This window comes from Cervus canadensis, chromosome 8, assembly GCF_019320065.1.
Source record: "Cervus canadensis isolate Bull #8, Minnesota chromosome 8, ASM1932006v1, whole genome shotgun sequence".
NCBI lineage: Eukaryota > Metazoa > Chordata > Mammalia > Artiodactyla > Cervidae > Cervus > Cervus canadensis.
Window position 1 is genome coordinate 49,385,309 of NC_057393.1, and position 27,758 is coordinate 49,413,066.

Sequence of the window (27,758 nt, forward strand, 5' to 3'; positions counted from 1 at the left end):
TGTAATGGTACTCATTGTGGTTTTGATTTGCATTTCTCTGATAATGAGTGATGTTGAGCATCTTTTCATGTGTTTGTTAGCCATCTGTATGTCTTCTTTGGAGAAATGTCTGTTTAGTTCTTTGGCCCATTTTTTGATTGGGTCATTTATTTCTCTGGAATTGAGCTTCAGGAGTTGCTTGTATATTTTTGAGATTAATCCTTTGTCTGCTTCTTCATTTGCTATTAATTTTCTCCCAATCTGATGGCTGTCTTTTCACCTTACTTATAGTTTCTTTTGTAGTGCAAAAGCTTTTAAGTTTCATTAGATCCCATTTGTTTAGTTTTGCTTTTATTTCCAATATTCTGGGAGGTGGGTCATAGAGGATCTTGCTGTGGTTTATGTCGAAGAGTGTTTTGCCTATGTTCTCCTCTAGGAGTTTTATAGTTTCTGGTGTTACTCCACTTCTATTCAAATGCGTTTCCAAAGTGAGACAGGCAAATGATAGAAGCTGTGTTGTCTGGTCACCGTGGAGCCTGAACCTTGAATTAGGCTGCAGGAGCTAATGTGGTATTATCATAAAATGCTCCCTTAGGTTGGAATTTCTCTTCTTTATGAATTTTAAAATTGTAAGATGGCTTAATAGATGGAATCATTCAACCTGTTACAGCATTTCAACCCCACTCCCCACACCACCACCTCTTACATCCCTGTTTCTTTAAGGCTTTCTGCACACTTGTCCCAAGCTTACAAGTGAGCAACACTGAACCTCTTCACACCAGAGTTACTTTGGACTTCATGTCATTTTCGCTGGTTTACTTCACCCTAAAGACCCAGATGGAACATGTGGTGACCAGCATGGATCAATGCCTTTGTCAGAGACAGTGCACAGGTGGTCCCCTTGGGTGCAGCTGATTGCCGTCCTGGCCACAGGTGGCTGTATGAACAGTTGGAGGCCAGAGAGCCTTGGGTATAGCAAGTGACCCTCCACACTCCACCCTACTCGCATCTTGGATTCAGCATGAGGAGAGCTCCCCCCACTCTCTGCCCTCTGCCACCATCTGTTCCCTCCTCAGGCCTAGATAGACATGGCTTCCTCTCTCAAGATGGGTGGACTGGCAGCAGGTTGGCAGAGAGGTCACACCTGGAGATGGATTTCTCAAGCTGTGACATCTGGGCATCGGCTTGTCCTCCCAGCTGGACCCTCTGCTGGTCTGAGTGTGCTGGATGGACAGAGCCTGTCTGCAGATCTGGTCAGAGGTCAGTTCCTGCTGTTTGCCTCTCTGAGGTCTCTCTGCACAGTCCACTTTGCTTGATTAATGATGGAGGCAAGAGAAAATCAGGCTCTATAGAAAGCTGGAGAAAATGCAGCCTTTCTTAATGAAAACGTTTCCCGCATCGCCAGCTTTGGTGTTGGTCAGATAACGGTCTGGTGGTGAGATGCAGCTGGCTCACGTGGCTGTGACCCTGGCCTTCCATCCGTCTTCCCACGCTTTCCAGGGTGACTTGTACCTTGATAATGTGAATGCCCAGCATCTCCCTGGGCCCTTGGGAGGCAAGGCTGGAGCAACCTAATATGATTTGCCTAAATTCTGATATACTGTGGAGAAATGTGCATGGAGCTCTGGGAGGGCAGACAGCTGGTGCCCTAGCAGAGCCGTCATCATCCTCAGGGGTCTCTCCCTTCCACTCTGATGGGGATGCACACAGGCCTCAGCCTGCTGAGGGTCAGATAGAACCAAATGTGTGTGGCTCTGCTGAAGAGCTCAGCACGTTTCATGGGAGTGGGGCGGGCGAGGGGGGTTCTGTTCCATTACTGCTGGCCCTCATCCTGCTTCTAGGGACTCAGGGAGTAAGTAAACAAATCACCTGGGCTTCTGATGGGATTGCTGCCACCCCCTCTAGTACCAACCCAGATGGGAAATCAAAGCCTTTCCTGGTTTCAACAAGACAACACATCTCAGTCTCAGAGATGGTGTCACATATGGTGGGCCTTGGAGTGGGACTTTTGCATTGTAGCTGCACAAACAGCTTCTCAGGTTCTAAGTCTTCCCTAATGAGGTATGTTTGCTCCTCTGTTGCCCCATTCCCCCCCATCCTGTGCCTCATCCTTTCTCTGCATCTTGCTACCCTCCCTTTCCTATCCACCCTCTATTTCCCCCCACTGGGTCTTGACTCCAAAATAAATTCTCCTTATTTTCTCATGAAGATCAATTTAACAGTTTTACTGGTAGCCTTTGCTCCCGCTGACACAAGATATTTTCTTAAATAAAATATAGTTACAGATGTATTGGGGATTCTTGGTGTTAACTCTTAGGAAAAAAATCTTTATCTTTCTATCCTTGGTCCTCAGTTGGCTTCATGTGATTGGTCTTTCATTATCCAGCAGCCAGGAATGTCTACCTGGATTTCTTAAAAGCTGAAGCCTAGTCAGGAACCCATGGCTGAATCCTCTCTTATGTCTCCTGCAGATGTGACCTCACCTTCCTTGTTTCCCTTCTGAGGACCTACCTCTTACATAGGGGGCTGACTTTGGAAAGACAAGCATTGCCAGGATGCCCCTATCTCATGGAAGCATATAACCCAGATTCAGATTACAGATGGACAGCTCCACGTGGAATGTATCCATACAGAGGTCCTATTCCCTTTCACAGTGTGGCTTCTATCCTCGATCACTTTTATTCTAAGAGGCATCCTCTTTCCAAACACTTTGACATCTCTTTGTTTCTTCCTAAGAACCGATTTAAAACTATTCATTCAACATCCATTAATTCCACAGACACCCTTTAAGCACTTATTATATGCCAGTTCCTATGTTAGACATTTCACAAATGTTGTCTCTCTGATTCTCGCAAACTCCAAATAAAGCAGGAATTTTAATCTCCCTTTAGTAACGCTTTCCAGTTATGGAGAATGTCATGTGCCACGGCCCAGAAGCCAAGGACGGCAGGGGCTGAGTTTAGCGTGTCTGAGGCAAGAAGTACTGGGAAATCAATTAGCGAGGAGAGCAGCGCCAGGGAACGGAGGCCAGGGTGGGTAGCCCTCGGGGAAATGACAGGGCAGAATGTGCCTATGGGAATGACAACTCAGTGCAGGCTGGAAGTGGAGGGCCTGGACTGGGAGACAAGGGAACTGGGGATTACCATATCCCCAGGGAGAAATAAAGGCATTTGAACTATGTGGTGGCTATGGAGGTGACCACGTAGAGAGGACGTTAGGAAGCCTCCCCAGGGGTGAAACTCCTAAGCCTGGGCAGGGAATGGGCAGCTGGTGGCAGGGTGCAGGGCGTGGCACCTCCCACAGGCACGGGGCTGCAGCTGTCTCTGTTCTCGCTCTAGTCACCTCCTGCCTGCCTTTTACTCTCCCCTGTACACCTGGATGGTCTTGGTGCAGGACTGGCTGTGCCCTGCGCTCTCCTGGCTGAGCCAGCCCTGCAGTGCAAATGTCAGGCTTTAAAGTGCGCCAAACCATCTCCCTTTCAGGAACCTGGGTCAGGGTACTGTGCAGGCCCTCACTCCGGGCCTTCCTATATTGGCAGCTTTTATAGAGCACCCCGGGAGCAGAGAAGTGGCCTTTTCCTCAAAGTGCAGCCCTTTAACACCTTAGGACATGCAGACCTAAAAGGCCCAGCTCAGGCCCAGAGCACCATGGCAGTTGTGACCTTGCTGCTGGGCCAGGAGAAAGCCAGGGACATACGCCCAGGTGAGCTGCTTTCTGTGCTGGTCCTGATACCCAGGGCTGATCCCTACTCAAGTCCTTTGACCCTGAAGCTGCAGGAGCCATATATGACCCCTGCTTGCCCTTGAAAAGCTTGCAGGCCAAGGGGCATTGGAGGAGAGGTGAGTGGTGTTGGCAGATCAAAGTTTCTTTTCACAATAGCCTCCATGCTTCTGTGTGACAGATTCACACTGGGCCCCGGCCACCGGAGAAACCCCTGGTTGACAAGCTCTCTGCTGACCCACATTGAAGTCAGGAGCCTGCCTGGGTCCTTTGTTTCTCCTTCTATTCCTTTCTGTCCCTGTTCCCTCCAAAAATAAAACGAAATGAAGAGAGCTTGGGATGGTGCTTGGCTACTTGGCACACAGGGTTATCACTATCTGCATTTCACAGGGATATGTCACAGGGCAAGTAAATCAAAACCACCCACTGCACCTCTCCAGGGACACTGAACACACTGTATGTTATTGTAATCAAGATAAAGCTAGAGCTTTTTAAAATTGTTTTTGTCTATTTTTGGGGCTGCATTGAACAGCATGCAGGATCTTGGTTTCCCAACCAGGGATCAAACCTGTGCCCCTTACAGTAAAAGCACAATGTCTTAACTCCTAGACCACAAGGGAAGCCCCATGGCTAGAACTTTAGATGACTTGTTCAACATCACCTTGCGAGTGAGAGTAAGAGGAGATTCAGTTCACCCATACTTTGAGCATTTACCAAGCTCATGCTATATCTATGGGCTGCTGTCCACGCTGGGTGTTCAGCAGTGAGTGGAGCTGGCCCAGGTTATGATGAATCCAAAGCTCTTGCTCATCAGCCCAGGCCCCAGGCTAAGCTGCTCACATGGTGGAGTGAGAGTTCTGCTGCATGACACAAAAGAGGACCCCAGTGTGCCTCTCTAAGGTGGCTCCCCAAACCAGCCAGGCCCCTTGCAGCTGTGTATACCCTTAGAAAGGAGGCCAAGGCTCCCAGGAAAGCCTCAGGCTCCGCTTCCGGCTCTGGCGCTTGTCTGCCTCTGACTTTCCTCCATCTGGCATCTCTGACCCATTCCAGGTCTTTTACTGCACATCCGGGTCTTTCCTCTGCCATGCCCTTGGCCTGGACATTCTGGCCTCTCTTTAGCTTGTCAAGTCTGCTCTCACCTGAATTGCTTTTATAGTCTTTCGTCACTTTTGGGCTGCAGTGCTTTTAGGCTAGCCAGAGTCCTGGGCTTCCACTCTCAGAGGAATGAGGTGATAGTATCTGCTTGTCTGTCTTTTGCTAGAGAACTCTGTGCTGGGCCTCACCTGAGACATGAGAGAGAGAGACAAGGGCTCCTTCAGGCCATGCCCCCTTCTCTGACCCTGCAACCTGTAGCACCAGCTCAGGCTGTTTGCTCCTCAAGACAGGCATTGAGTGAGAGTCAATGAAGCTGGGAGCTTCTGTCTCTCTAGATCTTTCCTTTTGACTCAGGGACCTGGCTTCACCAATCTGGGACATTAGGACACTGGTCTTCACCCACCTACCCCAAGGAAAGGTTTCTTTTATGTTTGTCAGGATCTGGAGGGAGCCCCATGTACAGACAGCCTTTCTACTATTCTTGATCTTTTTTTCCCTAAAAGTTCCTTCTCTTGACAACCAGACTGTGAGGGTAGCATCCCTCCCTTGTATACCCACCAGTGAACCTAGCAGGTCACCTAAGTTAGGATGCTGAGGTTGGTGAGAAGACCATGGAGCTGTAGATCAGTACTGGAGTGTTAGCTTCTGCCCAAAGCAGGGAGAAGTATTGAGGCCACACCTTGTAGAAGGGGCAGGAGTGAGTGGAGAAGATGGAAACAGCTCCAAGTGAGGATCAAGAAGACATTCTGAGCAAACTATAAATGAGAAACAAATTTTTGTTTGAATAAAGCATGTCTCCTCTCAAGTCAAAGTTGGATGCATAAAAATCTTTTTCCTGCTGTTTTCTACATTTTATCTTTTTGTGAACCAAGATCAATGTGTACTTTCTTAGTAGAGATCCATCCATCCATTCATCTATCTGTCCACCCATCCTCCCTACCCACCTCCACATACCCATCCATCTACATGCATCCATCCAACAAACATACTTTAGGCACCAACCATGTACTTTGGTTGGTGCTGGGTCCTAGAGATAGTGGAAATATCAATACATAAACCTGGAAAAGAGCATTGCTCAAGCCTATTCTTCCTTTGGCCTTTCTGAGTCACATCCTGTTTTTTTCCTCTTCATGACAGGCCTTTCTGCATTCATACATTTGTATTGGATAAATCACTTATGTAATTAAAAAGCTTAATTTATTGTGACTAGAAGTGCTGGAGGGAAAGAAGGAAATTCCACTGGGTACCAGCCTGGGCCACTGAAGGGGAGGGGTGGCCCTGTGTGTGTGTGTGTGCGCATGTGTGTGTGCGAGTGCGTGTATAGGTGGGGATGTGGGTCAAAGGGTCCTAGCTGGGTGAATAGCGTTGGCTGTGAGTGGGTGGCTGGGAGGTTCATAAATGTCTTGAGAAGAGAAATCTTCACATCATCAAGGACTCTCAGCTTTGAGATATCCTTTTTTAAAAAAGCAAATAAAAAAATAACACCAAGGCAACTCTAAGTGGCTTACATCCTCTTAGAACATTTCCATTACTGGTTTGTATTTCAGAGGGGCAGTAGACATGTCAGAATAATTTTGCAGTTGTAGGGACTCCTGAGAGATGGGGGCTGACAAAAGCAGGGAGTGGATTAATTGTTCTCATCCAGGCTGTGCTCCTGGGCATCAAGAGCTGGGAGATGGTGCTCTCTCCTGGTGTTCGCTGCAGGACAGGGGGTGAATTCTTGGCGGTGGGCGTGACCTTTCTCTGCTGTCCAGTAAGCACCTATGTAGTGCAAGGCCCTAAAAAAGGTCATCAGGCACTGACATGCCTGCTTCCCTACAGCCTGAGGTTTTATTTCAGTCAGCAGTTAGTTATAACAGGCACACTCATGCCATCCTCCATCTACTTCTTTTTTTACTTCATTTACTTGTTTATTTTGGCTGCACTGGATCTTTGTTGCTTTGCATTGGCTTTCTCTAGTTGCCTCAAGTGGGGGCAGCTTTCCATTGTGGCACGTGGGCTTCTCATTGCAGTGGCTTCTCTGGTTGTGGAGCCTGTACTCTAGGCACTTGGGCTTCAGTAATTTCGGTGTGTGGGCTTAGCTGCTCCGAGGCACATGGGATCTTCCTGGACCAAGGATCGAACCTGTGTTCCCTGTACTGGCAGGCAGATTCTTAACCACTGGACCACCAGGGAAGTCTTTCACCTACTTCTTATACCTACAGGATGGAGAGGTGTCAGGTATGCAGGCTTTTGTGGCATAACATCCCTGGGCCCACTACAAAATGAGGGTTGAAGGCAGGTGGGACAGGGCAGTGCAGGAATGGTCAAGCACAGGGACATTCATGGAGGAAGGGGTCAGCTCTGCTCAGACATGTCATGGCAGCGGTGACCCTGGGAGGTTAGCGTGAAATGGGGGAAGAGGGAAGAGGCATGATGGAGCAGGTGTATATGATGACCTGGACCAGCTTTCTTGGGCCACATCTGATTTCAGTTGCAGAGGACAGTTCCCCATACCCAGGTTTCTGTCTGGGCCTCTGCTTTGGGAGTATCCTGCCTAAGATGTGGGAAGAAGGGGATTGTAGGCTGAGAACAAGGCTCAGAGGTGTTGGGAGTGTGAGGGACATGCGGAGTGGTGGGGGACAGCAGGCATGCTTCCCACAGCCCTAGGATCTCATTTGATCTTCCCAGGAGTCCTGTGAGGCCAACATATTCTCCTATTTATATCCAGTGATTTTGTTTTCCTGGAATATTTTTAGCAGACACCTTGCTGGTGAAGTGTGCAGAGAGCCATCCCCTTGACCCACTTTGGCTAATGGTTGTATGTGCAACAGTTACCCCGAGGGGTCACTAATCTGACCCAGGGTGGACGTTACTTTGTCACCTCCCTTCATGCTCCATGTCAACCCTTGGAGGAGCAGAGAGGGCTGGGGTAGGGTGATGACAAAGCAGGGCTGACCTCCCCACCAAGGGTGCCTGTGACCTCTGGAGTCCAGGCTCATGCACGTCAGGGTCTTACTCACAGTTGGGAGGGTTCCCAGACCGGTTCTACCCCTGCCTCTCATTGCTGTGGGGCCACTCTGCTCACTATTATGAATTCTCCCTCATTGGCATGATCTCAAGAGTTCTGAGATGGGCTGTTTCTCCTCTGAGATCCAGCTGTACTGTGTAGAGCTAAGCTGCGGAGTGGTTCTCAGATGCTCACAGCAGCAACTTCCAAGTGCATCCCCTGGCTGGCAGTGACATCACTGCAGAGCAGGCTCCGTGACCTCTGGACCCTCACAGAAGCTGCCAGTGTAACTCAGGCCACCACCCACCCTAGGCCTGTCCAGGGACCGGAGTGACCTTTCTAAGGCACAGATCTGATTTCAGGCACAGATCCTGACTCCACCCATGTTTTTCCTCTTTAACAAGGCTCACAAGGCTCTGCATGGCTCCATCCTTGATCCCTGCCTCCCTACTGTCCCTTTGATGCAGACATATTGAACTGTCTTTAGTCTCTCCAACTCAGGGGTCAGCAAACTGTGTTTATTTTCTAAATAAAGTTTTATTGGCACATCTTCTGTTTATGTATCAGTTTGGCCAAAAAGTTCATTCGAGTTTTTCTGAATCATTGGATAGAAAAACCCAAATGGACTTTTTGGCCAGCCTGCTATCATTTAAGGCTGCTTTCCTACTAGAATAGCATGGTTGAGCAGTTTCGATACTATAAGGCCCACAAAGTGTGAAATCTTTACTATCTCGTCCTTTGCCAAAAATGCTGGTGGAACCTGCCCCACGTGGCCCAGCTTCCTTGCACCTTCATGCCTCTATTACTGCAGTGCCCTCCCTACAAGTCCTCCCCACCCTTTATCCTAATCCTCCTAGACTGAGCTTACTGCCCATCCTTCCTTCCATCCTTTGTTATACCTGAGGGGGATGGCCCCTCCAGTCTTTCATAGAACCGTGTCCAAGACTCAATCATGGTTCTGATCACCCTGATCACCCTGGTTCCGTTGATATATGGATCCACCTCCCACTTTAGTTCCTGAAGCAGGACCAGGTCTGATTCTACTGAAGACTCCAGCTGGGTGCTTGAATGACCACCTGGAAGCCAGAGGATCATGGCCTACTTGTCGGGCCTCACTTCTCAGTGTTGGCATCCTGGGTCACTCCGGCCCTCCCCATCCCTGGAAATACACCAACGCATTGCATGTTTGTCTCTGCAGATCTCCAACCTCTACCTGTATGACAGTGTCCTGATGCTGGCCAACGCCTTCCACAGGAAGCTGGAGGACCGGAAGTGGCACAGTATGGCAAGCCTCAACTGTATCCGCAAGTCCACCAAGCCGTGGAACGGAGGGCGGTCTATGCTGGACACAATCAAAAAGGTGTGTACAAGGGGCAACCTCCTGGCCAAGGCAGAAGACAGGCCCCTCCTCACACCCCTACTCTCTGCCCACTCTGGGAAGCTGAGCTGTTTCTGTGGTCACCCAGCCAGGCCCCTCCCAGGCCTTTCCCCTGGCCACGCTTTCTGTCCCAGCATCTGAGGGATATGCATTATTTGTTGTTGTTTTTCAGTCACTAAGTCCTGTCTGACTCTTTGCGACCCCATGGGCTGCAGCACACTAGGCTTCTCTGTCCTTCACTGTCTCCTGGAGTTTGCTCACATTCATTTCCATTGAGTCCATTAATAATATGCCTTATCATCTCCATTTTATATAAGGTGATCAGACTTCAGAGAGGTTATGTAACTTGTCCAAGATCACAAGTAAGAAAAATAGTGGAGGAACCTGGCTCTCTCATGTCTGCCAGATACCCACTGTGCAGGCTGCCACTATCCCCAGGAGAGTTTGTCTCAGTTGGCAGTGCCTGTGCAAGACCACACCATGTGTGTGTCTGTGTGCATGTGCGTGTGTCTGTGTGTGCACGCCTATGTGTGCATCGACATGCCTGTGACTTGGGGGATTGTATGTTACACCTCAGCATGTAGGACATCTGTGTGTCCTATAGGCTTAAGTGTGACATTAAATCCATCAGAAGACTAGATTGAAGTGAACTGGGTAATCCACACAAGACTTGTTTGAGTGAATTGGCTTTGAGAGGCTTCAAAAGGACATTTAGGGAAATCTATAGTGCCAGGAGTCTTAGTCACAATAAATTCCACATGGTTTTGATAGCAGTGAATGTAGTCTGATACTGGTTTGAATTTGCTGAGCCCAGGTCTGAACAGGGGCCCCTCTGGGGCCAGCTCACTGTCTGGGACTCTCCCCACTCACATTCTGTGGGAGATCAAGGCTGGATGAGAACCCCTCACCCCAGGCTTGAAGGAAGAAGAGGGCTCAGCCCAGGCTCCCTCAACCCCTGTGCCCCCTGCTCCTCCAGAGCCTCATGGAACTGCCAGAGAAAGGTTGAGGGCTGGTGCACCCCCACATCTGGTCTGTACCAGACCCCACACTTTGTACACATTTTCTCCTTTGGTCCCTGCAGGCTCTGTGATGTGGGCTTAGTTAGTTGCAGGCTGAAGCTGGAAGATGGTAGATGACTTGCCCAAGGTGGCAAAGCCAGGATTTGAGCTGGTTTTAATGCTCACACTTGCTGTCCCACTACTTCCTGCCATATGCCTGAGATGGCTCTCGCTGACCTTGGCCTTCCTTGGCTCAGGCTAAGGTGAGCCCCTGGAGCTGGTTGCAGTGGAAGACTGTAAACTCCAGGAGGGTGGGGACGAAAGCTGTCCTTCTGTAATCTCAGGGCCGGCACGTGTGTGGCACAGAGCAGATGCTCTAATCATATCAACAGCATGAATGATGGGCAAAGCTGGGGAACTTTGCTTGTGAGCAATGGCCTAGGAAGTGTTGATCCTGCTTGGAGGCCCCAGGACTGCTAGCCTCTCTGCCCTTAATGCAGCATGTCCATTGCAGCCCTGACCGTGATTGTCTCCCTCTTGGCAACCACTTCCTTTTTCTTCCTTGCTTTTGGGATTCCATCCACATTTGACTATTCTCCCATGGTTTTTCCTTCTCTCCTGCAGGGGCACATCACTGGCCTCACAGGCGTGATGGAGTTTCGGGAAGACAGCTCGAATCCCTACGTGCAGTTTGAAATCCTTGGCACGACCTACAGTGAGACCTTTGGTAAAGACATGCGGAAGGTAAGCCTCAGCGTGCCCATCTCCCTCTCCTCCTGCCGCCGTGTGTTGGGCGCGTGTTCCGAGCTGATGGTGACCAGCACAGAAGTCCCCTATCCAGTCTCTCTCTGCAGCTGCTGCCGTTGATGCTGCTGTTTATGGGGCGTGGTGGGGAGGAGGCTCCAAAATGATACTAATGCTGTCTCTGAGTGCAGCAGGGACCCCTGGTGCCGATGGGTCCTACTGCTTGGGCCTGAAGGACCCACCTTGTGGTCCTGGGTGAGCCCAGAAGGGGTGATGCATTTTCCTGGAGTGGCTGAAATCATCCCAAATGCGAGAACAGGTGTGACTGTTACTGAGGCAGGAGGCAGAGGTTATGGCTAGAGAGTGTCTCCCAAGCCAAGAAGGAGGCAAAGCCAAGAACGGAAAATGAGCCCCATGGAGGGTGAGAAGCGGGCAGTGCTGGCCCCCACTGGAGAGAGAAGTGAGAGAGGTGAGCCGCAGAGCTCATGGTGGGCTTTGGCTTGTTTTGACTTGTTGCTGAGGTGAGTGGCAGGCCTGAGGACTCCTTTCGGTGATACATCATCTCATCCTTCCCCGCACAGGGGGTGCATTTTCAGGGCTGAGGTCCGGCGAGGTGGCCTTTACCCAGAGTTGGAACTTCCAAAGTTGAAGGGGAGGCCTGTGAAGTCAAGATTGTAACAAGAGTTGGGAGCAAGAGGTCAATGTGGCAAACTGGGGTGGGGGGTGGGGGTGGAACAGTTATCCAACAAGGGACCTCAGATGAGGTCCTTACGAGCCAGTGTGGAGCCAATGGTGGGGGTTCAGGGAAGGGCAGTTGCTGGCTATCCAGTGATGCTCTCCCAGAAATGGTCTGCACAGGAGGACCACTTGTTGGCTTGGTGGAGCCAGAGATGAGAGCATCCATGATGTAAAGGGGTCACAGGGCTCAGTATAATCAGGAAAGCACTAAAGCATGAGCTGATTGGCATAGACTCAGGCAGAGGCTCCTGCAGTCATACACACACACACACACACACGCATTTCTATACATGTGAGAGGAAGACATATCTACTAATGACAGTCTCCTGGAGATGAAGGGCGTGGTGAACTCTCAGTACATGGGATAAACCTCTGACAGAAAGCGCTCTAGCCTGGCCTCCAGCACTGACTGGGGGCATCAGAAGGGCAGGAAGGGGTTACATGATGCTGGAGTCCTGAGAATCTGGGTGAAGGCATTCTCTGCTTGTGCTCCTTGAGGACTGCATGGAAGGACACATCTTTGAAGTCATGGACAATGTAAGAGCTAGAAAGCATGATGGGAACCCTCATCAGTTAGAATGTGGGGAGGAGGAATGGCTTGCTAGGGAGAGGCTGGGATGGCTGAGTGTCTATGTGTGATGTGTGGCTGGGGGACTTTCAGCCTATTCTGTAGAAAGTAGAGTCATGAGTTGGTTAAATAATAGGAAGTTCAATAAGTGATTGTGAGGCAATGGATGACATGTGGGAGCTCAGAGGATTGTTTCTGGCATCAGAGAGGGGGTTGGTGACTGTGGTGTGAAGCCTTGGAAAGCCAGGGTGTGGCCTGCACTGTCAAAGATGACCTGCGATGTCTGTTAGGGTTGCCCCAAGCCATGAGACTTTGTGGGTGGGAGCCTGGGGATGGATGGTCAGTGTTGGTCTGGATATTCATAGATAGCCACAATAGAAAATGGCTTGTGCTGGGACTCCTACCTGGCAAGGGGAACCCAGGACCAGGGAGCCCTTTCAGTCACTCTGGTATGAAAGGAGTAACCTGCCTTGGTGACCATTCATTTTTGCCATGGTACTTGCCTTCCCCCAAGTGTCCCTCTGAGCTCCTAGATAACCAGGCCCTGCCTGCTGGCTTCTTTGCTGGCCCCCATCCCCTTTTGGAGGGGCCTCCCAGATGGTGCTAGTGGTAAAGAACCCATCTGCCTAATGCAGATGGATATGTAAGAGACGCAGGTTCAGTCCCTGGGTTGGGAAGATCCCCTGGAGGAGGGCACAGTAACCTATTCCAGTATTCTTGCTTGGAGAATCCCAAGGACGGAGGAGCCTGGTGGGCTACAATCTATGGGGCCGCTAAGAGTCAGGCACAGCGAAAGAGGCTTAGCATGCATCCTTTTCCTTTTAGATCAGCTCTAACCCAAGATCCCACCAGTGGGTGGGAATGTTAGCAGTAGGGCTCTCTCCTCGACTTAGGCAGCTGACTGGGGTCATGCTGGCCACTCCAGGTGTCTGAGAGAGGGAGAGATACTGTGTCTTCCACTTCCCATTTCAGGTGTCTGGGCCTTTCGTGTTGCCATGGCAACGCTCCGCCAATACCCTGAAGCCAATGGGAGCTGGAATCTCTCCGTACGAGGAGCTGCGGAGCAGGAGGTCTGAATGTGATTGAGTTGGAAGGGAAGCTGATTTTCAAGTGGGCTTTATTTTTAAATGTATCCTTTTGTCATTTTAAAATCTGCCCTTAATAACTGCATATCCCCGTTGTTATCTGTCTGCCTGGCAGCTTATCTCTGTTAAGGAGAAGTTATCTGGAAAGCAGGGAAAGGGATTTACCATAGCAAATGTTTGTTATTTAGGCCCAGGGTGCCTTAAAGCAAGGTGTGGGAGGTTTCAGGAGGAAGCAAGGAGGAAGCGTTGGGACGAGTGGCACATGTCTAGGATAGCATTTAAAGGAAAGGCTGGGCTATGGTTCCTGGTGGAAGATGGGGCTGGGAAGGACAGGGCTGGGAAATTGGGGCAACCTGAAAATAAAGTTTAGGGTGGGCAGTAGATGAGTAAGGGTAAGGGTTCAGAGGCATAGAAAGGCAGTGCAGAGATCAGTAATCCTGATCTCGGAGGAGGTGCCCTCAATTGTATCTCTCTGTGGCCAGTAAGAGTGGATAGAGGACTGATCACAGGTTGCGCTCATGGTGGAGAAGGGTCGGGGTTCCCTGAAAAGATATTATATATCTTAATATATGAATATATCATATATCCATCTATCTATTTATATTGAAAAACAACAACAGTAAACACACACACACACACACACACACACAAACCAAGTAGTTTTTTTAAGATTTAAATCAAGAGGAACTGTTTAAATTAAGGAGCAAATGGATGTTTTCTTAAAGTAAATACCCTGCAGGGAACTCTCGGGAAGGGTGAGTCACCCAGACATTTTAGATTAAGTGGCATCAAGAGACTGTATCTTACTTAGCCCCTTCAGAAGATGGAAGGAGTGGGTGATCGCCTTTCACGGCAGGGTGCTGGACAAATACTAATTAAATTATCTCATCCAGGAAGTGCATTCTTGTTGAAGGAGTGCAGTATGGCAAAATCAAAGGTCTATGTCACCCGCTCGCTGTGTAACTGCAGACAAAACATTAATTATCTTTGTGTTCTGCTTGGAGCTGTCTGGCATGGGTGATTACCAGGCAACCTCTCCAGGGCTGGCTTTGTTGGAAAGTCACATCTAGCTCCCACAGGACTTGGCTTGACATTTGTCCTGGGGGGTCGATGCTTGTTCCTAATGGAGCCTTACAAATATCTAGTTGGCTTTCTTTGTTCAGATGGAAATTGCCAAAGGAAGTTCCCCTGGGGTAGTCCATGCAAATGTCCTCAGCGCATGATGGGAGCGGGATGGGATTGGTGAAGATTGCCTGTAGGGAAGTTTTCAAAGGTGGGGACTGGGGAAGCTGTTTAAAGCCCAGGACAAGAGGGAGCCTAGGAGGAACCACTGAACACCCACTGTGGACAAAGACACATCACACATGTGTTGTCTCCCTGACTTGGGGGCCTGTGTGACACTCCTGGCTCTGCTTCTCCTGAACTTTGCAGCCACTTCCTTTTTTTTGAACTTTCATTTTCTCAGATGAAAGGTGCAGACAATAGGAACCTCCTGGTTGAATAGAGGGGTCAGTCCATGTAATGACCCTGATGCAGCACTTGGCCGTGAGAACTCTACATCAGCTTCGGGTGACTGGAGCTTTAGACCTTCTGAGTTTTCTATGCCAGATCCCACAAGAGCAGAGAGGCGCAGGGAGGCCTGGCTTTCTGCCTGGAAGTACCCTGTATCCCAGCTCCTCTCTACACCTGTGTACCAAAGCCTGAAGCCAGAGACAGGGCTCTGCGTGGTGAGCAGTGCCCAGCTTCCCTTCCATGTCTGGGGAGAGACGTCCACTTCTTATAAAGACCAAGAGCTGAGAGGGAGCTGGGGCCTTTACCTCTGATGAGATTTTGTTCTCAGGACCGTTTTGATGTGACGAATGGAAGAAGGAAAACATGGTTGTTGTGTTCTCCAGAAGCATGGCTTGCTTGGAGTGTAACACGAGCTACCGCTTAGCAGAAACATTTTGTTCATGATGTGATTGCTGAGGATATCTGCCCTTCTCTGTCCTGAAGATTCTGTTGTGGGGGAATCATTCCGTTCCACTAACATGGGTCCCTGGTACAGTGAAAACTCTGGGAAAATTGCCAGCTGCCTGAAGGCCCTTTGAACCTCATTTCCCATGGGCACCATCCACCTAATTCACTAGCTCAGTGGAGGTTAGCCTGTCTCCTTGGGCAGGAGGGTGGGGAAGTGGGCGGAAAGCATCTGGAAAGACTGTGGGTTTGCTTTATGCATTGACATTCCAGGACAAAGGACACCCTGGTGTGATGAGAGAGAGAAAGGGGCTATTTTTTTAACTCCTTTCCATAGAGTAGAATTGAGTTAAAACCAAGAGACTAAGAAAGAATTTTTAGCTCAGTGCTTTTCCTGCTTCTCTCTAGTCCTAGAAAATCTGTTGCAGCAGTATCTTATTGCAACCTGAATATATTAGACAGTTGTGGAAGCGGACGTGCAGTGGTTTGGAGTTCAGCTTCACATTAATAATCTCTCTGGTCCCCAGCCTCTCCATGGTGTGCTGTGCAGGTCTGCTTGAGAAACTGAGGCCCAGAGACTGGAAAAACTCGGTTAGGTGGTATCAACAAGCAGGTGGCTGTGCTGGGGCTGGAAGGCAAATTTCCTGGGGTGGGGGTTGGAAGATATGCGGCAAAGGGCCTGGACCATCCTTTCTGGCCTTAGGATAATGTACTTATGTGACTCCCCCAATCCCCTGAGCCCACCGTCCACTTCATCCTCCTACTTCTGGCCACATCCCCTCCTCCCAGCCAGCACTAGGGCCTCATAGTCCCTTCCCGTTGATCTAGAGGCTGCTGACATGAAGTTCCACCAATGCCCTTGGCTTAGCCTCCCTGTTCCAGCAACTATCCAGGGAGATGGGAGGGCCTGATTTTCCTTTACTAGTTTAAGACATTTTTCTGTCTTCTCTGTCAATTTTGATTCTTCATAAAAGCTGGCTTTGGACAGGAATCAAATGCCTCTCTTGATGTCATGTCCCCGGGAGGGCCTTGTGGCTGCTGATAATTCACAAAGTAATAATTGCTCATCATGTAGTGATTGTCACACCATAGGACCCCAGCCCTCCCTGGGCTTGGAAGTACATCATTAACATTCTTACCCAGGTCTGCTGCACTGTGTAACAGTGTCCCACAGTCTCAGAGTTCAGGAGTTCTAAGCAGCGAGGCCAGGTGGAAAAGGCAGCAGCCGGCAGACAGGAGCGTTCTGGTCATGAAGTAGGAGCTGCCTCTTAGGGCCCAGGTGGTTCCTGAAGCCAGTACCAGGAGCCGTGCAGTGGGTTCAGTAACGGGGAAGGGGTGGTGGGTGGTGGTGGGGCTGGGAGGATCCAGCTTGGGAATTGTTCAGTGTCTATTAAGCTGTTCTGATAGAGACTCCAACTGTGCACAGTGAGTTACAGAAGAGAAATAAACTTCATGGATTAGCATTCTTGCAGCGTGTTTCCCAAGTAAAATGTCAACCGTTCCAAACCCTTGTGCAGAACCACCTTTGATGCAGCTGAGAACCAAAACAAGCACTCTGCTGCTTCTGAATAAAGGGAAATATACAATTAAATATTTCATTTTAAGTGGCATCACTTCATTTTGGAGATAGCATCGATACATGCTCATTTAGGGTAGAATGTTTAGAAAATACAGATAAATGAAAAGAGGAATATAAAAGTCAGCTATAATCTCTGAACCAAGAAATACTGTTAGCATTTCTGGTGCATTTTCCTTATTATTATTTTTTTCTTTTTTCCATCATCCTGTACATAGAGATAGAGATAGTAATATGTATATTTATCAAATGGTTATTTATTGCACATAAATTTTATATCCTGACTTCTTCACTTAATGCTGTCTTGAGAGTATTTTCTCACTTCTTTATTCTTTACAACGATGATTTTTAATGGAAACACATTACTCAACTTACAGGGAGCCATCATTAATTTTATCTTCCCATATGATGAATCTTTAGGCATTTTCACCATATTATTGTAGAATAGTGTTGTGACAAATATCCAAAATACATGTACTTTTATTACAGCTATATTTCTTTAATTTTTTTTAGTAAGTAGAAGTTGAGTGAAGGATAATAATTTTAGGTTCTTGATGTTCTTGATACATATTTTAAAATTGATTATAGAAAGATTTAATAATTTACACAAGCATCAGTAATATATGGAAATCTCTGTTATATCCTATACTCAAAAATTGAATGATATATTAAAACATGCTTGCTAATTTGGTAACATTATGAAAAAATAATGTTACTAAATTTGCATTTTAAGAGATTGTACATTTAAAATGTAATCATTGGTCATATACATTTCATATTTTATAAATTATACCTCAGGTCCTTTGCTTTTTTAATATCAAAATGAAAATTTTCTTGTTAAGTCATATATCCTTTCTTTCATATGAGAATTGACAATTATTTATGTCAAATATTTTGTTCCCATATATTGTTTGCTTTTGAATTAAGAAAATGTTTTCACATAGGGACATTTAAAAATGTATGTGCTTTTATTTTTTAAGAAAGCCATACCCAGTTTGCAAAGTAGATACTATTAACCCATACTCTCTCCTAGTATTTTTATGGTTCAATTTTATTTCAATGGAGTCTGCCACATGGGATTGATTTGGGATAAATTGTGATGTTATGATCTATCTCACATTTTTTAGTACTGGCTCCTTCTATCACTTATTCAGTAGTCCTTTCTTTCCCCACAGACTAGGACATCATATTTATCCTATGCTTTACTAAATTTTACATGTTTCCTCAGTGGTTTTTAAAAAAAAAATTCTTAGACTCTTTTCTCTCTTTTTTTTTTCCTCTGCCTAAATGTAATTCATCTTTGTATATTATTAGAATGTACCTGTCTGAAAGTGACAATGCTCACCTTGAGTGGATTAAACAATAAGGAAGACATTATCTCACCTGAAAAGAGGACTGGAGCTCCAGGGTTGGCCACTTCAGACATTCAATGCTGAGATCAAAGGCTCTGGTCTTTTTCATCTTTCTTCTTGGCTGTCCACAGGGCGGAGTCTGAGCTTCCCTCATAGTCTTAGGATGGCTGTGGCAATTCCAGCTGCTGTGCCCAGAAAGACAGCTACACAGGGAAGAAGAGGGTATTCTCTTCTGTGTGTCTCCATTTTATAAATGAGAAGAGCTTTCCCAGCAGTTGGCCTTGGCTTCCTAATTTTTATAGTGGTTCTTTTGCTTTTTTGTTACTGTGCTTGAAGTTTCCCACCTAGATGCGAATGTGACCTTGACCAGTAATTTCTCTCTCAGTTGCTTGTGTTTAACCTAGATTAGGATGTACTCCCTTCATGACATAGATAAGAAATTGCTCATTCTTTTGCCCTTATGTGGACAGAGCTCTTGAAAGTTGGAAAAAAATTAAAATGATCTGAGCTGGGTGTTGATGTTGGAGCTATTGCTTTGATATCTTGAAACATTTCTTTTCTGCTTTCTGTATTTCCTTAAGTCATTTTTAGTAACCTGCTTTATAGAAAATCTTATAAAACACTGGCATTTTCAAATGTTTCATTAAAGCTTGATATAGTATTTGCAAATAATTTAAAAATATCTACCTGTTGAAATATATTTCTTTTCATTGATACTGTTGTGTTTTTGTGCTGCTTCTTTTATTTTTTAATTAGACTAGACAGAATTTGTTTACTGATTGCTTCAAAGAACTAGTCCTAATTTGTTTAATCAATTTTGTTGCATTTTCTGTTACTCTAATTAGTTTGTTTTTCCTTCTTGTCTCCCTCCTGCCTACTATTCATTTTCGTTGTTAATTTTTAAACTTATTATGTGAGGTGTTAGATAATTTATTTATATTCTTTCCAGTTTGGGAATGCTGTCTGTTTTATTTGAATATAGTTTTGACTGAATCCTAGTGGTTTTTCTCATGTAAACTGAACTGTAACACTCATACAGAAAGATGCCTAAATCATGAGTAAATCACAGTGAATTTTTAGAACACATCCATGCAGTCAACACCTACAACAAGAAACAGAACATCACCAGTGCCCCCAGAGGGCTCCCTCGTGTCCCCTTCTGGCCATTACATCAGTGGAAACACTGCTGACACCCAACACACTTACTGACCTTTTTTATAGCTGCCTTCTTTTGCTCACCATCACATTGTGAGATTTACTATTATTGTCGTACATCGTTTTAGTTCATTCATTCTATTGTGTTTTTAGAAATGTGGGTTTTATTATTATTTATGTATGGCGATGCCAACAGGTCAGGAGATGCCTGCCATTGAAAAGATAGTTTATTACAGTTCCCCAGAGGAGGGGGCACACCATACCATTCAGGGCCACATGGGGAAGCGTTAGGCTGAGTCAGGAGGCAGAAGGAGGAGGGAACCTGTGGACATGAGCCTTTGTTGTGGTTTGTGTAGGAAGGGATCAGCAAAGCAAGGTAAGCAGGCTTAGGATTGGCTAGCTTGAATAATTTCAGCAGGCTCCAGGGTGTGGGGCTTACTCCTAGTTGCAGGGGGATAGTAGCTGGGAGTGTAAGAGGTCCACAGAGGAGGTGATTGGGAGATGTGGACTCTGGATTGGTTAATTTGCATATAAAAGCACAAGTACAGGACAGTCATTTACTGTTATAGAAATTGGCTCGCCCTGGAAGGGACTGTCTCTCCAGGGGTAGCAGGGGCCCAGCTCTCAAAGCACCAGAAATATAGAAAGTAAAAGATAGGATTAATACATATTGACATATCATATTCCTTTCGTGAATATTTCACACTTTGTTTATTCTATTATTGAGTACACTTGAGTTGTTTCCAGATTTTGTCTATTTTCAATAACCCTGCTATGGGCTTCCCATATGGCGCTAATGTGGGAGATATGAGAGATGAAGATTCAATTCTTGGTTTGGTAAGATCCCCTGGAGAAGGAAATGGCAGTCCAGTCCAGTATTCTTGACTGGATAATTCCATGGACAGAGGAGTCTGGCGGGCTATTGTCCATGGGGTTGTAAGTAGTTGGACATGACTGAAGTGACTTAGAATGCAATGATTCTGCTATAAACACTCTTAGATACATCTTTTGGGGGAACATATTTCTGTCTTTTTGTTGTGTATATACCTTAGAGTGGAATTACTAGGTCAACAGATATGTGTATGATTAATAAATGCTGCTAAACTTTTCTAAAGTGCTGGTACCAGTTTATACTCCTATCAGTGGTTCCTAAGAGTTGCAGTCACTGCTTCACTAACCCTCAGTGAACTAATGTGGATTGTCACTCTGTTACATGTTAGCCATTCTTGGGGAGTGGGTAATGGTTTCTCAGTGTAGTAATTTTATTTCCATAATTATTAATAACATGGATCACCTTTTCATATGCTTACTGATCATTTGGATATCTCCACTGTGAGGTGTCTAAGTCTTTCATGCGTTTTTTTGACTTGGTATTCAGCCTTTTCTCAGTGATTTGTAGGAGAACCAAATATGTGTCATTTATAAATATATGCATTGGAGTTCTCTCCTACTCTATGGCTTGCCTTTTTGATGCTCTTAGTGATGTCCCTTGATGAACAGAAATTTTTAATTTTAATGTATCTTAGTTTACCCAATTTAGCTTTTTTTCTACTTGGTTATTACATGTGGTGTGTTATTGAAGAAATATTTGTCTAAGAATATGAAGATATTATCCTATATTTTATTCTAAATGTATTCTTGTTCCACAGTTCATATTCACACCTGCATTACATCTGGAATTGATCTTTGCTTGTGGTGTGAGTTTGGAGGCAAGGTGTGTAAAAAACAAGTGAACAAACTAAACAGCCTATTAACCCAATATCATTTATTTAAAAAAAATAAACTGTTTTGTTACTGGTTTGCCATACCACCTTTCTCCTAAGTCTGGCCACTGTATATTGTAGCTCTGTTTTTGGACCTTCTTTTCCATTCCATTTAGCTATTTATCTCTATATGCACCAATATTACACCATTGTAGTGATCATAGTTTTATAATAGCTCTTGAATTCTGGTAGTGTAAGTTCTCTAGCTCTTTCTTTTTTTTCAAGATAGATTTGGCTGTTTTGGGCCCTTTTCACTTTTTTAAATAAATTTAGCATTTCAATTGCAATTGCGTGGAACCTAGATCAACTTAGGGAGAATTAACATCTTACCAACATCGACTAATCTAACTCATGGACATAGTATCCCCTGAATTTATTTAGGTCTCGAATTTCTCTCAACACAGTTTTGTAGCTGTCACTGAGTGACCTTTGTTTGATTTTTGCCCTCAGATATTGACATTTACAATAATCTTATATATGGTATATAAGTGTAAGTAAGTAAGTGTTAGTCGCTCAGTTGTGCCAACTCTTTGCAACCCCATGGACTGCCGCCCACCAGGCTCCTCTCTGTCCATGAGATTTTCCAGGCAAGGATACTGGAGTAGGTTTCTATTTCCTTCTCCAGGGGATCTTGCCAATCCAGGGATCGAACCCAGGTCTCCTGCACTGCATCCAGATTCTTTACCAACTGAGCTACAAAGGAAATATACTTAGATTTATTTTTCTACTTGTTGTTGTGCATATATAGAAATATAGTTGATTTGTATATGAAACTTGTCTCTAGTGAACTCTAGTCATTGATTTATTCGAATAGTTTATCTGAAGATTCTTTAAGATTTTTCTACAAACACAATCACATCATCTATGAAAAATGATAGTCTTTTTTTCTTCTTAAATTTTTATGTATTTTGTTCCTTTTTCTTTTACTTGTTGCACTACTTAGGGTCGTTAATTCAAGTGGAATAGATGTAATGATAGTGGGTATACTTATCTGGTTCTTAATCTCAGACGATAACTTTTTATAATGCACCATTTTATATTTTGTTTACCACATATTTTTGTGTTCATTTTTCAAGTTGAGAAAATCCTCTTGAATTCTAGCTTCCTAACAGCTTTGTGAAAGGGGGTATTAGTCAAAAGCATTGTTACATTTAGTAAAAGTCTCTTTTACATCTATTGAGATAATTATATTTTTACTTTTTCCTGTTAATGCAGTAAATTCCATTGATTTATTTTTTCCTTTTAATGGTAGCTTGTTAATTCCCTTTTTTACATCAATACTAGACCTTCATGTTTGAATATTTTTATTTTATAATATGCTCCAGTATATGGAAAGATTGATACCTCTTAATTTCTCCTTTTCATAATATTCTTTTTCTAAGTTAAATTTTTCTTTTGGGATTAATATAGATTCACATCCAGTTGTAATAAATAATGCAGAGAGATCCTGAGATCAAATATACCTTTTATGTTTCTTTCAATAGTAGACATTGACATAGTACATGAATCTAATTTACTTTCAGATTTCCTCAGTTCGCATATGTGTGTGTGTGTTTGCTCTGAGTATTACAGTATACATATGTGACATCAGTCTACTGGTCAACATTTTACCACTTTGAGTGACATATGGAAATCTTGCTTTCATTTGAGTTTCATTGAGTTTCTTCACTTTTAAATGTAATTGTCTTGAGTGTCAGATAGTATTATATTTTCTGTTTCAATCATCAAATATGACATATAAAAACTTATGTGGAGGTCAGTCTATTGTATTTACTCATATTTTTGCTCTTTCTGTTGTTCTTATTTCTGATGCTTCATTTAGATCTATTTTACAATTTTTTTTTCCTTTGCTGAGATTTTCTAATTTTTCACTCATTTTAAGAGATTTTGTAATTTCTTGTTGAAGCATTTTTATAATGAAATTTAAAATCTTCATCAGATAATTCTAACATCTGATTATCTTGGTCTTAGCATCAGTTGATTGTCTTCCTTTAAATCTGAGTTGTGATTTTCCTGGTCCTTGATTATGATAAGTACTTTTTTATTACATCATGGTAATTATCTTAGGGGACTGTGTTCTATTTAAGTCTTTTATTTTAATAGGGATTTACCCTGTTTAGTTTAAGCATACATGTCTGGCCTATTTTTGTCTGCTGTGCTTACAGTGACTACTTAATTTTAAGCTGTGTGTGTGTGATCACTCATGTCTGACTCTTTGTGACCCCATGGACTATAGCCCGCCAGGCTCCTCTGTCCAAGGAGTTCTCCAGGCAAGAATACTGGAGTGTGGGTTGCCATTTCCTATTCCATCTTCCTGACCCAGGGATCAAACCCATGTTTCTTACATCTCCTGCATTGGCAGGCAGATTCTTTACCACTGCTCTGCCTGGGAGTTGGGGCTACTGTGTGCTACTGATTTGATCTGCTTGGTTTCCCTGGTGCCATTGAGCTCCTCTTGCTCCCTCTTCATGCTTCCTGGGGAAGGTGAAGGGCTTTCTCCAGGATGGACCCCACCTGGTACTTCTTTCTGAGGAAAAGAATCTCTGGCCTGTGAAGATGAGGAGCACTTCCCAGGCTGGGCACCTGAGGCCAGACCACGCTTCTGGGGAATGGAGAGCACTTCTCTGGTGCAGCCCAGGCTGTGGCAGAATGCACCTGCTAAGGCCACCCATGGCTCTTAGTGATGGAGGGCATTCTCAGGCCTCTGGGGAAAAAGAGGTTTCATGGACTGAACACTTGCTGTGGTGGAATCTCCCTTGTTGGTCCTGCCTACCTGCCTCAGTGTCTCTTTGTAAGGGAACAGAGTTGCACCCACAGTGATGGAAGGAATGCCTCGGCTATATGGGTATATAGCCTGCTATAGGCTAGTGTTTCCCTGTGCTGCCCAGCTGCCTGGTAAATTTTGGTGGGCCAGGAGAGGCTCAGGCTGGTATGGAAGCAGGGTAGTTTCCAGACTGGGTCCTTTGTTGCCAGGTGGGTTCTTGATGGGTCTCCCTTACCAATGCTCCTGGGCTGGCTGAGTGAAGAATGAGCCTAGGTGGACCACCTTCTGTTGCTGGGTCGTCGTTCCCAGTTCTAGGCTTCAACTTTCTTTTCTTGGTTGAGGACCGTAGGGTGTTATGTCACTGTTGTTCCTCCAGTTCTTTAGCTAGTTTCCCCCTTTAAGACTTATCTTTTGGTGGCCTATGTCATTATTTCCAGGAAATATAGTTGTACCAGGGCTCCCCAGGTGGCACCAGTAGTAATGAACCTGCCTACCGATGTAGGAGACCTAAGGGACACACGTTTGATCCCTGGATTAGGAAGATTCCCTGGAGGAGGGCATGGGAATCCACTCCAGTGTTCTTGCCTGGAGAATCCCATGGAGCCTGGTGGGTTATGGTCCTTAGGGTTGCAAAGGGTCAGACACGACTTAAGCGACTTAGCACTCATGCCTAGTTGTACTTAGCGAGGAGCAGGGAGAACAGAGTCGACACTATCTCATTTAAAAGCTCTCACATTCATTGATTTTTGAAAGTTAAGCAATTTTTCATTGTTCAAATAAGCCCCGCTAGGTCATAATTCCTTATCCTTGTTATGTGTCATCACATTCAATTTACTAATATTTTGTGATAATTTCTTTATGTTCTTTATGTTGTAATTATCCTATGTGGTAATGTCCTTATTAGGTTTCAGTATCAAGATTTTTGAGGGCTGAGGTTCTTAAAATGAGATAGAAAGTTTTCCCTTGTTTTTATTTCTTGAAACAGTTTATGGTATGGGTGTAACTTCATTCTTAAATATTTGGGAGATTCCACTAATGAAGCAAACTAATGTTGATCATATGTATACATGCAATAGTATGAGTATTTAGGTTCTGTGTTATTTCTTGAGTCAGTTTTGATAAGTTGTGATTTTTAAGGACTATCTCCACTTACATTGTGGGAGATATGTTTAAGGGTCTGACTTATGTTATCTTTCGGAGAAGGCAATGGCACCCCACTCCAGTACTCTTGCCTGGAAAATCCCATAGACGGAGGAGCCTGGTAGGCTGCAGTCCATGGGGTCGCTAAGAGTTGGACACTACTGAGTGACTTCACTTTCGCTTTTCACCTTCATGCATTGGAGAAGGAAATGGCAACCTGCTCTAGTATTCTTGCCTGGAGAATCCCAGGGACAGAAAAGCCTGGTGGGCTGCCGTCTATGGGGTCGCTAAGAGTCGGACACGATTGAGCAACTTCACTTTCACTTTCACTTTCTATGTTATCTTTCTTTGATGAGTCTTTCCTTCACTCTTTGTCTTTTTTTTGGCTTTTATTGGAACTTAGTTGCTTTACAATGTTGTGTTAGTTTCTGCTGTAAAGCAAAGTGAATCAGGTACACATATACATATATCCCTTCTTTGTCACCACAGAGCCTGGAGTAGAGCTCTCTGTCCTGCAATTAGATTCTCGTTAGTTGTCTGTTTTATAGTAGTATAAGAATAGCTGCTTCTCTCACTCTTAAAATAGAATTCTTACACTGAGGATACAGCTTTTTGGGGTCTCAACTGAAAGTGATTGATATTCATCAAGATATTTATTGTTAGCTGAGCTTAAAGTGTAACATAAATCCAGCATTCTGCGATGCTGAAATACCTTCTTATTTCTCCATGCTCCTAGCAAGTCCATCACATCCTTGTAGATTCTGTGCAAGCTGGATACATATCCTAGGAGTCATCCAAGAACATGCATGCAATTCTTACATAGATATTTTGTCTTTTTTCAGTGTAGCTGTTCCTCTCTCTTAACATGCTTCACAAATTTATCTCACCTTGTTACCACAAACTGTTTCCTCCACCTACTGAGACTGCTAATCCGTGATTTTGTTTGATATCCATGTAAAATGGATTGAAAAATGTCTTCAGGCAAGACGATCTAGTGTGACTGTTGGGTTCCTCTCATGTTTTTTTCATGATCTCAAATGTAGTCTTGTACTGGTTGATATAGAAAGGCCTGAAAACAGTTATTTTATACATTTTAATAGATTGTTTAGTTATTTTATCATGGGAAGTTCCACTGTGTGGATCACAAAAAACTGTGGAAAATTCTTAAAGAGACGGGAATACCAGATCACCATACCTACCTCCTGAGAAACCTGTTTGCAGGTCAAGAAGTAACAGTTAGAACCGAACATGGAATAATGGACTGGTTCCCGATTGGGAAAGGAGTACATCGAGGACGTATATTGTCACCCTGCTTATTTAACTTACATGCAGAATGCCCCACTGGATGAAGTGCAAGTTGGGATCAAGGTTGCCAGGAGAAATATCAATAACCTCAGATATGCAGATGGCACCACTTTTCTGGCAGAAAGCAAAGAGGAACTAAAGAGCCTCTTGATGAAGGTGAAAGAGGACAGTGAAAAAGCTGGCTTAAAACTCAACATTCAAAAAATGAAGATCATGGCATCTGGTCCCATCACTTCATGGCATATAGATGGGGAAACAATGGAAACAGTGGCAGACTTTATTTTCTTGGGCTCCAAAATCACTGCAGATGGTGATTGCAGCCGTGAAATTAAAAGACACTTTCTCCTTGCAAGAAAAGCTATGACAAACCTAGACAGCATATTAAAAAGCAGGGACATTACTTGCTGACAAAGGTCTGTTTAGTCAGAACTATGGTTTTTCCAACAGTCATGTATGGATGTGAGAGTTGGACCATAAAGAAGACTGAGCACCAAAGAACTGATGCTTTCAAACTGTGGTCTTGAGGAAGACTCTTGAGAGTGCCTTGGACTGCAAGGAGATCAAACCAGTCAATCCTAAAGAAAATCAACCCTGAATATTCATTTGAAGGACTGATTCTGAAGCTGAAGCTCCGATACTTTGGTCACCTGCTGTGAGGAACTGACTCACTGGAAAAGACCCTGATGCTGGGAAAGGTTGAGGGCAGGAGAAGGGGATGACAGAGGATGAGATGGTTGGATAGCATCACCGACTCAGTGAACATGAGTTTGAGCAAATTCTGGGAGATGGCGAAGGACAGTGAAGCCTGGTGTGCTGCAGTCCATGGGGTCGAAAAGAGTTGAACACAACTGAGCAATTGAACAACAACAATCACATATTTGTTTATGTGCCATTGTCTTCCTGTTTGAAGCAGTTTAGTTTATTTATTTTTATTTTATTTATTTATTTATTTATTTTTTAAAGCAGTTTAGTTTAAATAGTTTTGAACTTTTAAATAAGGGTAGCATGTTGTAAATATTCTCCTGAGACTGAAATTTAAATTTAACTTTATGTTAATAAACTTTGTTCTGTGTACTTAATGTTAAACGAGTTAATGTGTCGTGTTAAATTTGTTTAGGTAATCACCAATCTATTTAAGGGATAGAATGTTTCCATGACCCCCCAGATTCTCTCATGTTCCTTGGAGTTCAGTTCCCCCCTCTATTGTACACAAGTGATGATCTGATATCTTTCACTATAGATTTTGTCTGTGTGTGTTCAGTTGCTTAGTCATGTCCAATTCTTTGTGGCCCCATGGACTGTAGCCCACCAAACTGCTCTGTTCATGAAATTTTCTAGACAAGAATACTAGAATGGGGTGTCATTTCTTACTCCAGGGGATCTTCCTGACCCAAGGATTGAACCCTCATCTCTTGCATCTCCTGAATTGGCAGGTATATTTTTTGTCACTAGA

The 27,758-nt window shown here is 44.8% G+C and overlaps 1 protein-coding gene across 4 annotated transcripts in view; it reads left to right on the top strand.

Annotated features, from left to right (window-relative positions):
* GRID1 (glutamate ionotropic receptor delta type subunit 1) overlaps positions 1 to 27,758 on the top strand; it is a 688,675-nt gene that overhangs the window by 459,805 nt on the left and 201,112 nt on the right. For all 4 annotated transcript variants that reach the window (XM_043476200.1, XM_043476199.1, XM_043476202.1 and 1 more), the window contains 2 exons: positions 8,982 to 9,143; positions 10,784 to 10,903. In XM_043476200.1, coding sequence (XP_043332135.1) covers positions 8,982 to 9,143; positions 10,784 to 10,903 — 282 coding nt within the window. The remainder of the gene's footprint in view (positions 1 to 8,981; positions 9,144 to 10,783; positions 10,904 to 27,758) is intronic.